The sequence below is a fragment of the Choloepus didactylus genome, chromosome 2 (assembly GCF_015220235.1).
Source record: "Choloepus didactylus isolate mChoDid1 chromosome 2, mChoDid1.pri, whole genome shotgun sequence".
Classification (NCBI taxonomy): domain Eukaryota; kingdom Metazoa; phylum Chordata; class Mammalia; order Pilosa; family Megalonychidae; genus Choloepus; species Choloepus didactylus.
The window spans coordinates 115,404,733-115,419,800 of record NC_051308.1 but is presented as its reverse complement, the minus strand read 5'-3'; the positions used below and the strand labels follow the sequence as shown (position 1 = coordinate 115,419,800).

The window sequence follows — 15,068 nt, the reverse complement described above, 5'->3', positions numbered from 1 at the left end:
GTTATTCTTTTTGCCCCTTTTCCCTTCTCTTCTCCTTCTGGGACACCCATAACACATGTATTTTTGCACTTCATGTTGTCATTCAATTCCCTAAGACCCTGCTCAATTTTCTGTTCTTTTCTCTGTCTGTTCTTTGCATAGAATTTCAGATGTCCTGTCTCCAGTTCACTGATCAATTCTTCTGTCTTTTCAATCCTACCGTTCTATGTCTCCATTCTGTTTTTCATCTCTTCTATTGTTCCTTTCATTCCCGTAAGTTCTGCCATTTGTTTTTTCAAGCATACACATTCTTCTTTATGGTTATCCAGTGGCTTCTTTTTATCCTTCATCTCTTTTGCCACATTTTCCTTCAGCTTGTTGATTTGATTTAGAAGATTTGTTTGAACATCTTTAATTAGTTGTTTCAATTCCTGTATCTCAATTGAAGTGTTAGTTTTTTCCTTTGGCTGGTCCATATTTTTGTGTTTGCTATTATGGCTCATTGTTTTTAGCTGTCTAGGCATCTGATTTTCTTTATTGGTTTATTCTGGAGCTCATTTTCACTGTTTTACCAGGGTTTTCTTGTTGGCTGGTGTTCTAGTTTGCTAATGCTGCTGGGATGCAAAGTACTGGAAATGGATTGGCTTTTATAAAGGGGGTTTATTTGGTTACACAGTTATAGTCTTAAGGCCATAAAGTGTCCAAAGTAAGTCATCAACAGTTGTGTAACTTCACTGGAGGATGGCCAATGGCGTCTCGAAAACCTGTTAGCTAGGAAGGCACGTGGCTGGCATCTGCTCCAAAGTTCTGGTTTCAAAATGGCTTTCTCCCAGGATGTTCCTCAAAAATGTCACTCTTAGTTGCTCTTGGGGTGTTTGCCTTCTCTCAGCTTTTCCGAAGCAAGAGTCTGCTTTCAGCTGCCGTCTTCAAACTGTTTCTCATCTGCAGCTACTCTCAGCTTCTGTGTGTTCTTCAAAGTGTCCCTCTTCGCTGTAGCAAGCTCGCCCCTGTCTGAGCTTTTATAGCACTCCAGTGAACTAATCAAGGCCCATGCTGAATGGGCGGGGCCTCACCTCCACAGAAACTATCCCATCAGAGTTATCACCCACAGTTGAGTGGGTCCCACCTCCATGGAAACACTCAAAGGATTACAATCTAATCAACACCAATACATCTGCCCACACAAGATTACATCAAAAATAATGGCGTTTTGGGAGACATAATACATTCAAACCGGCACAGTTGGCTTTATTCTCTGTCTGTTCTTTGGCGTTCAGTTCACCTTATTCTAGACCTCTGTTTAGTTGATCAGAATTTTTCAGCTCTTGTTTTTCTGGTCCTTGCCCTGCCCTATGTTACCTTTTTGTGAGGGGGTCTCCCCAGATATGATCGTCCCCAATCAGATTTTCCCAGTCCAGGCAGACCCAGGTCTCAGAAGGAGATTGTAATCTATATAAAGTTTCCCTGAAAAAGAGACTGGGCAGGTTGTTAGACCCTCCCGTGAAACTTCTAGACACTGCGTTTCCTATTCTGTCCAGCTGGTGGCGCTTGTCAGCACACAGCTCCCCACAGATGTAAAAGAGGTGTAGTGCCTTTAATTCTCAGCGGATCCTGTCTCTGCCAGGGGTGTGGCTGACTCAAGCTGTTTCTGTTATCTGCTGTACTTATTTTTACCACAAATGCTTAATCTGTGGTCTTTCTACTACCAAGGGCCTCATAACCTCTCTTCTATGCCTAGCTATATTCAGAAATTCAGAGAGTCCTTGATTATTTGCCTTAATCATAATTAAGATCTGATTGGGATAAATCCCATGTAATACTGTTACTGTCTCACCATTAATTCATACATATGTTTTGGAACTGGGATCGTCCTACTTAGATATTAACTTACATTATTGAAGATCCATCCCCTTTGGACTCCTTTATAAAATTTTCCTTAATATGGCTAATACTTACTCCCTTTTAATAGAACTAGGTTGAAGTGATATCTCAGTAGTCCTTGAAGATAAAGTTGACAGCAGAAATCAGGATGAGGATACAGGGTTATAGAATCAGTTTCTGCCTGCACTGAATGCTTTTTCATTATTTGGATATTGTATTTTCTCATCTTTAGTCTCCTTATCTCCATAGACCAACTCTTTACGTTTCATTTGAAAATTTACATAAGGGTGAAGCATCATAGATATGTTCTAAAATTTCTTACCCTTTTAGCTCTAAAAGAAAAGATTATTAATTGAGCCTCAAGTTTTCCAATGAGTCTTGAGTATCTCTTATGCCCTTTCTCTTTCAGCCATGGTGTCAAATGAGACCCTGTAACTCTGTTTGTTAAATGTATAAAGAACGGATTTATAGTTCCCAGAGAAAATATGAACACTTTAATAAGAAAAGGGGCTAGAACAAGAATGGAATATGCATAAGGGCTCTGTGAGTATGAGGAGGAGGAAGAAGGGGCATTTAAAATCCTTATCCAAATGTATGTATGTCATTGAATAAGGATTTTAAATGCCCTTTACTGTCTTTGTCTCAAACCCAGGTCATTTCAGTATGCTGGATAGAGATTGTGTGGGCATGTGTGTATACATTAATAATTGTATTTTGTCTGTTTTTTTTTAACAGCATCTGGAATCAAGAGACCTGTGGCATCTGAGGTGAGTGTCATTTTGATACAATTGTTATTAAAACTTTTAATTCTGGTGTAGAAGTATACCTGATTATGACATCTGTTTGCCTCTGCTTGGGTCTTGGAAGCTAGACAGGATTCATGTATCTCTTTGGTAGGCTAGAAATTATACAACTCTACCTCTGTTGCAGTTTATTATGAGTATTAATATCTCACATTATTATTTAGTACATTTTTAATGTACAAAAGACTGTGCTAAGTGCCGTGTTTAGATATTCTTATTAAATCCTGAAAACCTTCTCTCTGAGGTAGTTGCTGTTGTTATCCCTGTGTATGGATGAAGAAAGTGAGGCTTGCTTGGAAGTCTACAACGTGCATAAGGTCACACAATTAATAAATGGTGAGGCTGGGATTCAAACTCAGGCAGTTTGACACCAAAGCCCACTCTCTTAACTGTTTTGCTCTTACTGCCTCCTGATACCTACCTCCAGTGAATATGAAGAAATTCTTTGAACTGTACAAAGGTTGTTAATTTCCCAAGTTTCTCTTTTCTGTGCAGAGCGCCTTTAGTTTGCTTAACTTTCTTCACATGGAGTATTTCCCCAACCTTCTTCTCACCTTTTGCCTCTCTCCTCGGTTCTATAACAAGGACCTCAAACTGCTGGTCCTTTTGACCTGGGGCTTCAGATCTTGGGAGATCTGTCAGGTATTCTGAAGGTTTTCTGGTACTAAGGGCCTTGGCAAGAAAAGTTTAAAAAAATTGTAGTATACTATTTCCACTATTCCTTTTGACTTCTGGTTTATTAACTTAATGAGCATTGACATCATGAAGAGTGCTTTCATGTCTATGGCTCTGGCATCTTGATTCTTGGAAATAGCCTTCTAGGCTCCGCTCTACTAGTCTTACTCCTCCCTTTTTTCAGAGGTGGTTATGTGGGTGGAAGACAAAGCGTTGTCACGTTGTCAAGAATCTCTTCGAGGCAGTGTCGCCCCTATTTCAGAGGCGCCATCTTATTGCCTCAGTCTTATGACTCCTGGACTATAGAATTACTCGCATTTCCCAGCAGCTGGATAATTTCTGTTGGTGAATTCAGTTTGAGCAGATGCATTCAAGTTGGGTTGAGGGCTAAAGGGGTGGTAATTTCTGAAAGGAAGCTGAAAGGAGTCATCTGTGGAGCTGTTTCTAGCTAGTCTTGCTTTTGTAAGCTGATATATACATTTTCTTCTGGAGCTGTTATTCCCTACTTCCTCAGTTTCTGCTTTTCTTTAATGATACTCATTTTTAATTTTCTTTGGCATTTTTCACATGTCCCTTCTGTGTTCTTTTTTTTAGCCAGTTAATGTGTCAAGAAGTAGCACTATAGCTATGTGCATGCATGGGTTGGGTTTTATATAAACTGTTGAAGATTTTATAAACTGTTCTTGACCTAGAAAGGCTGTGTTTGATTTGTTTTGTTTTGATGTTGTACCATCACAGTTGCTGTTTGTTGTATTATGTGGAAATTATATACTAATCTTGACTCTTCTTCTAGGTGTCTAATGCCTCTGGCATGCCCATCAAGAAAATAGGCCACCGAAGTGTTGATTCCTCAGGAGAGACAACATATAAAAAGGTGTGTCTGGGTGGCACCTTCTCATCTTACTACAGGAACTCGGCAGGGACAGTTCTGTCTATCCCCTTGGTATTATTCCCCGCATTCTATCCCATTTCTTTGCACAATAGTCATCATACAACTTGAACTTCAGAATTTACTTTGCAAATATTGAGTCATCTCCCATCTATGTATGTGTATTTAAATGAGAATGTTCTCAATGGACAAATCTGGTATTGTGTGCTTTCTTACTGAACTGAAGAAACTAGGTAAACTAGGTTTCCCTATTAAGTATAAACATGTAACTAGGCCCATGAGGCCTTGCTTACTTTGCCACAGAGACCCATGTCTCTTGAAGTCTTTCATCTTCTGGAGTTGAATGTACATGAAAGTAAGGCCATATCCCAGACTGGTGATACAGGGATAGGAAGTAGGTCAGGGTTTTTCCTCTTCTTTCTTCCTTACTCCCTTCCTCCCTTCCTTTCTATCTCTCTCTGTTTGTCTCTGTCTCACTATTTCTTTCTTTTTAAATAAGAGTACAGTTTCAGCTGCTGAATAGTGCCTGAAATACTTTTTGAGCTATAGATATCAAATGGAGTGGAAAAGTAGTAGTAATAGCCAAGGAGAGAAAGTTTAATTGGTGAAGGAAAAACAGTGAAGAGGTATCTTGGGGTGATCCTGATTTTTCAGTTCTGGACAAATTTAGAGATACCTAGGCTTCCCTAGGGATGGTATCCAGCCTCCCATTTAGCATTTGTACCTTGTCTGATACAGAGCCTGAAGAGTTCTTGGAGTACTGTTTCTGGCCCACATTGATTTTTCTTGTGTCTGTTCTCTGCTTTCATTGCATTGTCCCAAGTAGCAGAAGTGTACTCAGTCAGGTTCCTGACTGTCCTCTGGAATAGGTTGTGAGACTCATGTCAATTCAACAGACATTAATTGAGCTCTTTTTATATGCTGAACATTGAGAAAAAAACAGATGAATTTTTATTGGAGAGTTATAATTTTAATGCCCAGTGAGGAATAAGTAGAAATATAAGTCATGTCTAAATGGGAATAAGGGAAATCATTTAGAGCAAAGCTTTCCAATAGAACTTTCTACAGTGATTAAAATATGCTGTATCTGTGCTGTCCCATGTAGTAACCACTGGCCACACTTGAAATGTGGCTAGTAAGACTGAGGAAGGGAAAATTTAATTTTTTTTATAATTGATTCAATTTAATTTTAATTAACTTATATTTAACTAGCCACATGTGGCTGGTGGCTGCTGTAGATGATGTGCTATTTTTCCATGGATTGTGAAAGTGGGGCTGTTGTATTTGTGTTTTGATCTTAATATGATAATTCTAAATCTAAATCTTTCTTTCTCAGAAATAACTTGAGTTTTTCATGCTTTCTTCCTTAGTTAGGAGCTCTTTTTGCTACTTCATTGTCCTTGGGACATTAATCAGGTCTTGCCTTAGAGGACTGAAACTTCTGTAGCCAGGTAGTCAGTCAGAGTATTGGTTAATTTTCATGACATTCTATGTCAGATGAATAAAATATTTGGAGACTCACTTTAGGAGTGAGACCTGAGATTTTTCTGTTAATACAATGTACCCTCCAAGTATAGATATGGAACTCTTGTTTAGGCAAGCTGTTAGGAGGGAACACGTTGCCTAGCTGAGGCTGTCTCAGACTGTCTCACCTTTGCCATTTTGTATCTTCACTGCCCTTCCAGTCTTTACCAGGTGTAAACTGCCATGTAAAGCACTAAGATGGAGAAATTGGATGACCCTAACCTAGTCTAAACTAGGAAGTGTTGCTTTCAAGTGTTCCCTCTAGCTCCTCCTGGGTTTTTGCTTTTATGGTCAGACTTAATACTAGAAACTTTCCTCTCCTTTCTCATCTGTTTTTCAGACAACCTCATCGGCTTTGAAAGGTGCCATCCAATTAGGCATCACTCACACTGTGGGGAGCCTGAGTACCAAACCAGAACGGGATGTCCTCATGCAAGACTTCTACGTTGTGGAGAGTATATTCTTCCCCAGGTACAGAGGTTAATGTTCAGTGAAATGTCCTGAAAAGTGTGGCTTTTTTCACATCAGTCCCAGGGCAGTTTGAGGGGTTCAGGACTGACTAATGTGGTCACCTTTCCATCCTTATCCTGGTTTTAATCCAGCGAGGCAAATCAGGGTGATGTGGGTTTCCTGTGCCCATGTCTTAATCCCCACATTGTGCCTGTCTCACAAAGTAACTGACTTATCTGATCCCTCTGGTTCTCTCAGGAGGGAGGTATTAGCCTGCCTGTGGATGCCTGGTGACTCTTAAGTATCTTGCCAGTGATAGACTCCCTGGATGTTAGGAACTGGCAATTATGACTTCTATTTGATCCCACAGCGAAGGGAGCAACCTGACCCCTGCTCATCACTACAGTGACTTTCGTTTCAAGACCTATGCACCTGTTGCCTTTCGCTATTTTCGGGAGTTATTTGGAATCCGACCTGATGATTACTTGGTGAGCTTCTGGATTTAAGGATCCTGTAACTCCAGTATCAGAGGGATACTCTCTAGTTTTTTTTTTAGAAAGAAATATATCCCTAGTTGATTTCTGGTTGGGCAGGCGCTTGTGTCTCTGAACCTCTTACTACTGTCTTCTCTCTGGGCCCCAGTACTCTCTCTGCAGTGAGCCGCTGATTGAACTTTGCAGCTCTGGGGCGAGTGGCTCCCTCTTCTACGTGTCCAGTGATGACGAATTCATCATTAAGACAGTCCAGCATAAAGAGGCGGAGTTTCTGCAGAAGCTACTTCCAGGATACTATATGGTGAGGCAGAGAAAAGCCTGGTCAGACTGCTTCTGGAACAATGCTGGGGAGGAGTCTTGAGGACATAATTTGTTTTTGTACTTTTTGTCCCATCTCTATTGTCTCAATGGCTAAAAGGGATTTTGTTTATCTTTTCTATTTTAAGTGCTATTTGGCTTAGACTTTGCAACCTAAAGGGTAACTCTTCCCTTGAGTTTCATTGAAAATCCACTAACCTTTTGTTTCTATGAATTTGCTTATTCCAAATATTTCATATAATGACACCATAAAATATCTGCTTTTTACTTTTGTACTCTCAGAACCTCAACCAGAATCCTCGGACTTTGTTGCCTAAATTTTATGGGCTGTACTGTGTGCAGGCAGGTGGTAAGAACATTCGAATCGTAGTGATGAACAATCTCTTACCACGATCAGTTAAAATGCATGTCAAATATGACCTCAAGGGCTCAACCTACAAACGACGGGCTTCCCAAAAAGAGCGAGAGAAGCATCTTCCCACATTTAAAGACCTGGACTTCTTACAAGACATCCCTGATGGTCTTTTCTTGGATGCCGACATGTACAATGCTCTATGTAAGACGCTGCAGCGTGACTGTTTGGTGAGTTTGTCATATTTCCCTCCTCTCAGACACCAAAAATCTCAATCACTAAAACAGCCTGGTTGTTCTTGGGTATTAAGTCTGTTCTTTAGCTCCGTATGTCCCAGTCCTCATTTTAAATAACTTTTACATTAGTTCATTGCCATGTCTTAACCTTTTAAATTTCTTCCTGTTCATCATTCCCCCAACCTAACTTCATTTCCTTCTCTACCCAGCCTGGGCCTGAAGTCAGATGTCCTACTTATTTTTGTACCAGCACCATAATTCATCAGATGTTGGTCCTATTTGCCTTCTCCAGACTTGTGTCTTAGGAACTGAGTGCTGCTGAAGAAATCACATAACTGTGTATACTGGCATAAATTTACAGATTATGATATCCTGCTCTACCTAGGCCCTCAGTATTGTTCAACAATCCATTTCCTATTTCTCTCAGCAGCATTTCAGATGTTTGTCACTCTCTTCAAACCATTATCCAACTCCTATCTAATTCTTTTGTTTCCCAGCAAATATCCTCAACTTTCTATCCTGTCCCCATCCCATTTTGCTTGACAGTCTATAATTTTATCTACACTTTTAAAAAAAGCTATCCCTAATCTCCTTTCTTCCCAACTTGGTGGCTTATTCAAGATCAATCCCTTTTGTGCTCTGGATCCATTTCCTTCTGTTTCCATAGGACCCTGTTCCATCACTTTCTCCCTTTTCCTCCTCTGGCCTCTACTAGCTCTTTTTTTTTTCTATATGCAAATAGCTTATCTCTTCTATCTTTGCATTAGGGAAGAATTCTTTTTATTGTGGTAACATATATACAACACAAAATTCCCTATTTTAATCCCTTTCATTACAATTCAGTGACTTTGATTACATTTACAATATTCTGTCACCACCGTTCATTACCAAAACTTTTTGATCATCCCAAACAGAAGTTGTATCAATAAGCAGTAATTCCTCATTCCCCTCTCCCCGTCTAGCTGCTGGTAACCTGTAATCTACTTTTTTGTCTCTGTGAATTTGCTTATTCTAAGTATTTCATATAAGTGAAACCATACGTTATCTGTTTTTTTGTGTTTGACTTATTTCATGCAACATGATGTTGTTATAGCATGTATCAGAACTTCATTCCTTTTTTTGGCTGAATGATATTCTACTGTATGTTTATGCCACATGTTGTTTATCCATTCTTCCATTGATGGACATGTGAGTTGCTTCCACCTTTTGGCAATTGTGAATAATGCAGCTATGAACACTGGTGTACAAATACCTGTTGGGGTCCTGCTTTCAATTCTTTTCAGTGTATACCTAGAAGTGGGATTGCCAGGTTATATGGTAGTTCTATGTTTAACTTTCTGAGGAACTGCCAAAATTTTCCATAGTGGCTGCACCATTTTACATTTACACCAACAGTGGGTGGGATTCCTATTTCTCCACATCCTTGCCAACACTTACTTTCTGTTTTGTTAATAATAGTCATCCTAGTGGGTATGAAGTAGGTATCTCATATTTTGATTTGCAGTTTTCTAATGAATAATCATGTTGAGCATCTTCATGTGTTTATTGGCCATTTGTATATCTAGGAGAGGATTTTTTAAAAAGAATTCCTCTGTCTAGTGATAGCTCTATTTCTTCTTTTCCTTTCTCAACTCCTATTCCTGCCTCAGCCTGCTGTTTACTGGCTTTTCTTCTTGCCACTTCAATAAAACTACTCTTCCCCGTGACCACCTAGATACCAAATAGAGAGTATGTCTCAGTCCTTCCTTGAACTTTTTAAAGTGTTTGACAGTTGACTGTTTCCTTCTCAACATACCTTCTTTTGGGTTTTTTGACACCTTTCCCTACTGATTTCTCTGCATTTCTGTTTGTTCTTTCTCAGACTACTTTTACAGGATCATCTTCGTCTGCTCCTTCCTTAGTGTTGTCAATCTCTCCCCTTCTTGCACGCTTTACATTTACTTCCAGGATAATGCCTATTTTTGTTTGGCTTCTTTGGTTACAAGAACTAGCCATATTCAGCAAACTGTACCCAAGAATCAGTCCTGTGCTTTCTTTATCCCCCGTGCTACCCCCCTACCAAAATACCTGTGGTTGAGCTGTGTCACCAAATTGAGATACTGAAGTTAATGGTAGTGTACTCTGTTTTGGAGTGGGAAGAGGGTTGCTTGAACTACAGTGTATAGTCCAGGTTCCTTAACATGACATATTAAGCCTGTAATTTTCTTGCCCTTGCCAACCTCTCTAATCTACCACATCTACCTACCCTTTACATTTTATGTTCCTGCAATACCAAATTATATTTCCTTGCCCATGACATGCCATTTCACACTTACAGGTCAGTATTATTAACTTCCTTAATTTACCTGGACTTCTTTTCTCTCCAATTTATCCTTCATTAACCTGTTTATGTAATACCTTCTGGTTTCCTCTATATTATTCCTTTCTCATGTACATGCCTCCATCATTACATATATGACTGTACTGTATTTATTTTATATTTGTTTCCCCTTCCTAAATTATAATATCCTTGAAAACAGAAACTTTTTCCTTCCCCATAACTGGGCTCAGTGGATGGGGATTCAGTAAATATTGAATTGAAGCTGCTAATATAAGATCCTGCAACAACTGCTCTTTCATGAAGTGTACTTTTCTCAGAACCTCCTTATGGATTCTATACAGCACAAATAAATATTCCTTGTTTCCTTGAGAATATATTGCTATTTTTTTGAAAAGATGAAAGAACAAATAAAGAGGGTCTTGTGGGCTAGGCAGTGGGACTTGAAAAAATAATTTGTATTTCCTTAAATGAGACATTGCTAGGAGGATGTAAAGAAAGAAAGGCCATGGAAGATGAATATGCTCTTCTCCAAGGAGTAGGAGGAACAAAGACTAATCCTTTAATTAGTGCTGGAGATTCATGTTCAAGATCATGAAAGCTGTGAGATCCTGGAAAAAAAATCCTTATATTTCCCAAGGCTCAGATCATGTTTTTTCCTTCCTTAGGTGCTGCAGAGCTTCAAGATAATGGATTATAGCCTTTTGATGTCAATCCACAACATAGATCATGCACAACGAGAACCCTTAGGCAATGAAGCACAATACTCAGTTGACAGTCGGAGACCAGCCCCTCAAAAGGCTCTCTATTCCACAGCCATGGAATCCATCCAAGGGGAGGCTCGGCGGGGTGGCACTATGGAGACCGATGACCAGTGAGTGGGCTCGGGCAACAGGAAAGAGAGCTTTGGCTCAGAGCTCTTTTCTTTTGAGGAAGGGACCTAGCTTCCAGAAAAAAGTAGGATTGATTCAACAGCAAAGTCAACACTAATGCTTACAGAACTGTGGAAACAACTTCCTTAGGAATACAAAAGAAAGGGAAATGTTTTAAATTTGGGGTTTGTCATACATCTGGGAAGGAGAGAGATCTAAAATTAAAAGACTTTAAAAAAAAAAAAAAAAGCTTATATTCAGAGCCTATTTACCAAATCTATTTCCTATAGATTTCTTGATTGAAGGACCATCATGGATTGCCAGGGAAATGTAGTTACTGAATTACCACAGATATCTTTTAGGTAGTTTCATTTTTAAGGTATGCCATGGCATGATAGTGGGATTAAGTTAAGATAAGATACAAAAATAGAAAGTTGAGAGTTAATTTGGGGGAGAGCATTCCCAATATTGCTGTGTAAGGGTGATTTTAGATTGTGTTTGGTGGAATTGGGGTGGAGGAGGCAGTCAAATGAGATTTGACGGGAAAGAGATTATAATATATACCGCAGCATGGTTCTTGGGATTGGGAAAAGGGTCCCACTCTTCTGGGTTTATGGAAGATGGGAACAGTTGTATTTGAGTTTTAGTTCTGTTCCCTGATTAGACTTAGATTAGAAGTAGCCTCTACCTGCTTATCAAAATATTTCCTTACTCTTTCCTTCTTGTTTTCTTCAGTATGGGTGGCATCCCTGCCCGGAATATTAAAGGGGAAAGGCTGCTGCTTTATATTGGCATTATTGACATTCTGCAGTCTTACAGGTAAGGAACATACGGATATCAGATTGGGAGGAGAAAAGGGTGATGCAGGTAGCCCCTCACATTTCTCTTTTCAATGAGTTTGTCTCCAGTTCTTCCTGAAGCAAGGACCTTTAGTTGCAGTCTGTCTGCTTACCTCATTGGGTTTCAAATGGTGGTTTATTTCCTCATTTTTGTCTCTCTCCCTGGCTTCCTCACCCCACCATCTCCCCAAACAATATATACCTTCTATGTAAAGCTGAGTCAGTCCCCAGAAGCGCCAGGGTAAAATACACCATCTATCTGGCTCTTCCTTTGTGAAAAACTTGTGAGATGAGTCATACTTCACATTGGGATATAGCTGGAAACATATTCTCCTTTTCTGTGGTGGAAAAACTAGAGGGTGACTGTGATCTGTAAAAAAATATTTGTCTATGGAAAAGAGGCAGTGAAGTGGTGATTAGGGATAACCTAGAAATGTTCTGCTCCTGTAACGTATCAGGTAGTAATGAGTATGGTTGATGATATACTGATTTGGATTATTATCATCCAGTTTTAACTTCTACTTTCAGGCTTGCCCCATCCATCCCTTCACCTCTCTTTCTCTCTTTTTTTTTAAGCAGTTTTATTGAGATATAGTCACATACCATACTCTCCATCCAAAGTGTGCAATCATTGGCTTTTTGTATATTCACAGAGTTGTGCATTCACCACCACAATCAATTTTAGAATATTTCATTACCCCAAAACGGAAAGCTGCATACCCCTTAGCAGTCACCTCTCAGTCATTCCCCATCCATTTCTATCTCTATAGATTTATTTATATTTGTATTTTATATAAATGGAATCCTACAATATATAGTACTCTGTGTCGGTTTCTTTAACTTAATGTGTATTTGTTTCTTTTTAATTATTATTATTTTTCTTTAATTAGAGAAGTTGCAGGCTTACCGAAGTCATGTAAAAAATACAACCTTCCCATATACCCCCCCAAGTGTTGACACTTTGTATTACTGTGATACTTTTGTTACAATTGATAGAAGAATTTTAAAATAGTGTTGTCAACTAAAGTCCATAGTTTACATAAGGTTTATGTTTCCCCATATACTACCCTATTATTAACACCTTGTCTTAATTTGTACATTTGTTATAACTTGTGGAAAAACATTCTTATATTTGTACTATTAACCCCAGTCCGTCATTCACAATAGAGTTGACTGTTATACAGTCCCATGTTTACCTTTTAACTTTCATTCTAGTAACATAGAGAGGCAAAACTTCTCTTTTTAACCACATTCACATACCTAATTCAGTGCTGTTAGTTATACTCACAATAATGTGTTACCATCACCACCATCCATTTCCAAACCTTTACAATAAACCTAAATAAAAATTCTGTACAAATTAAGCATCAGCTCCCATTCTCTACCCCCAGTCTATCCCCTGGTAACCTGTATTTTAGATCTAACTCTATTGAGTTTGCTTGTAAGAATTAGTTCGTATCAGTGAGATCACACAATATCTTTCCTGTTGTGTCTGGCTTATTTCACTCAGCATAATATCTTGAAGGTTTATCCCTGTTGTTGCATGCATCAGAATGCATCAGGGCTTCATTCCTTTTCTTTTTAATGCAGTTCTATTGAGATACGTTTACACACCATACTGTCTATCCAAAGTATGCAATCAGTGGTTCACAGTATCATCACAAAGCATTCAGCACAATTTTAGAACACTTAAATTACCCACATACACACAAAAAAAGAAAAAACCCATAACATCCCATACCCCTTATACCTCCCCCGCCCTATCCCTGACCCCCTAGCATTGGTGTGGTACATTTGTTATTGTTGGTGAAAGAATATTGGGATATTACTGTTAACTTTAATTCATAGTTTGCAATAGGTGTGTTTTGTTTTTCCCCATGTACTATTTTATTATTAACTCCTTGTAACGGTTTTGTACATTTGCTCTGGTCCGTGGAAGAAATTTTGTATTTGTACTGTTAATCACAGTCATCATCTACTACAAGATTTACTGTGGTATACAGTTCCATGTTTTAACCTCTTTTTTTCCTTCTGTTGACATACATGACTCTAAACTTCCCCTATCACCCACATTCACACAAAATTCAGCACTGTTAATTTTACTCACAATAAAGTGCTACCATCACCTCCATCCATTTCTGCACATTTAAATTCAACATAGTTAAAAATTCTGCACATCTTAAGCAACCACTCCCCATTCTCTAGCCTCATTCTTTCACCCTATATTCTATATTCTATGTCTGAGTTTACATATTATAATTCTTTTTAGTGAGATCATATAATATTTGTACTTTTGTGTCTGACTTAGTCAATGTAATTTCCTAAAGTTTCAACCAGGTTGTTGCATGCTTCAGGACTTCATTCCTTCTTACTGCTAAATAATATTCCATTGTATTTTATGTATATACTACATTATACCATTGTGTATGTATATGCCACATTTTGTTGATCCGTTCATCAGTTGATGGACACTTGGGTTGCTTCCGTCTTTTGGCAATTGTGAAAATGCCACTGTGAACATCAGTGTGCAGATGTCTGTTTGCATCCCTGTTTCAGTTCCTCTGGGTATTTACATAGTAGTGGTATTGCCGGATCATATGGTCATTCTATACTTAGCTTCCTGAGAAACTGCCAAACTGTTTTCCACAGCAACTGCATCATTTTACATTCCCACCAGGAATGCATGAGTGTTCCTTTTTCTCCATATCCTCTCCAACACTTGTAGTTTTCTGTTTTTTTAATAGTTTCCATTCTAGTAGGTGTGAAATGATACCTCATTGTGGTTTTGATTTGCATTTCCCTGATGGCAAGTGATGTTGAGGATCTTTTCTTGTGTGTTTTAGGCATTTGTATTTCCTCTTTGGAGAAATATCTATTGAAGTCTTTTGCATACTTTTAAATTGGGTTGTTTGTCTTTTTATTGTTGTTGTGGGGTTTCTTTATGTATACTGGATATTAAACCTTTATCAGATATGTGGTTACCAAAGATTTGCTCCTATTGAATAGGCTGCCTTTTCACGTTCTTGACAAAGTCCTTTGATGTGCAGAAGTTTTTAATTTTGAGAAGGTCCCATTTATCTTTTCTTTCTTTCGTTGCTTGTGCTTTGGGTGTAAAGTCTAAGAAAGCACTGCCTACCACAAGATCTTGAATGTGCTTCCCTACATTTTCTTCTAGGACTTTTATGGTCCTCGTTAAATTCAGGTCTTTGATCCATTTGGAGTTAATTTTTGTACATGGTATGAGATAGGAGACCTCTTTTCATTCTTTTGCATGTGGATATCCAGTTCTCCTAGCACTATTTGTTGAAGAGACTGTTCTTTCCCAGTTGAGTGGACTTGGCAGCCTTGTCACGTATCAATTGGCCATACATGTGAAGGTTTATTTCTGAACTCTGAATTCGATTCCATTGGCCAGTATATCTATTTTTATGCCAGTACC

At 38.7% G+C, this 15,068-nt stretch overlaps 1 protein-coding gene across 1 annotated transcript in view; it reads left to right on the top strand.

Moving 5' to 3' along the window:
- PIP5K1A (phosphatidylinositol-4-phosphate 5-kinase type 1 alpha) overlaps nucleotides 1-15,068 on the top strand; it is a 57,505-nt gene that overhangs the window by 22,372 nt on the left and 20,065 nt on the right. The window contains exons 2-9 of the mRNA XM_037826014.1: nucleotides 2,596-2,627; nucleotides 4,132-4,212; nucleotides 6,092-6,222; nucleotides 6,572-6,689; nucleotides 6,844-6,996; nucleotides 7,296-7,595; nucleotides 10,587-10,792; nucleotides 11,526-11,609. Of these exons, the coding sequence (XP_037681942.1) occupies nucleotides 2,596-2,627; nucleotides 4,132-4,212; nucleotides 6,092-6,222; nucleotides 6,572-6,689; nucleotides 6,844-6,996; nucleotides 7,296-7,595; nucleotides 10,587-10,792; nucleotides 11,526-11,609 (1,105 nt within the window). The remainder of the gene's footprint in view (nucleotides 1-2,595; nucleotides 2,628-4,131; nucleotides 4,213-6,091; nucleotides 6,223-6,571; nucleotides 6,690-6,843; nucleotides 6,997-7,295; nucleotides 7,596-10,586; nucleotides 10,793-11,525; nucleotides 11,610-15,068) is intronic.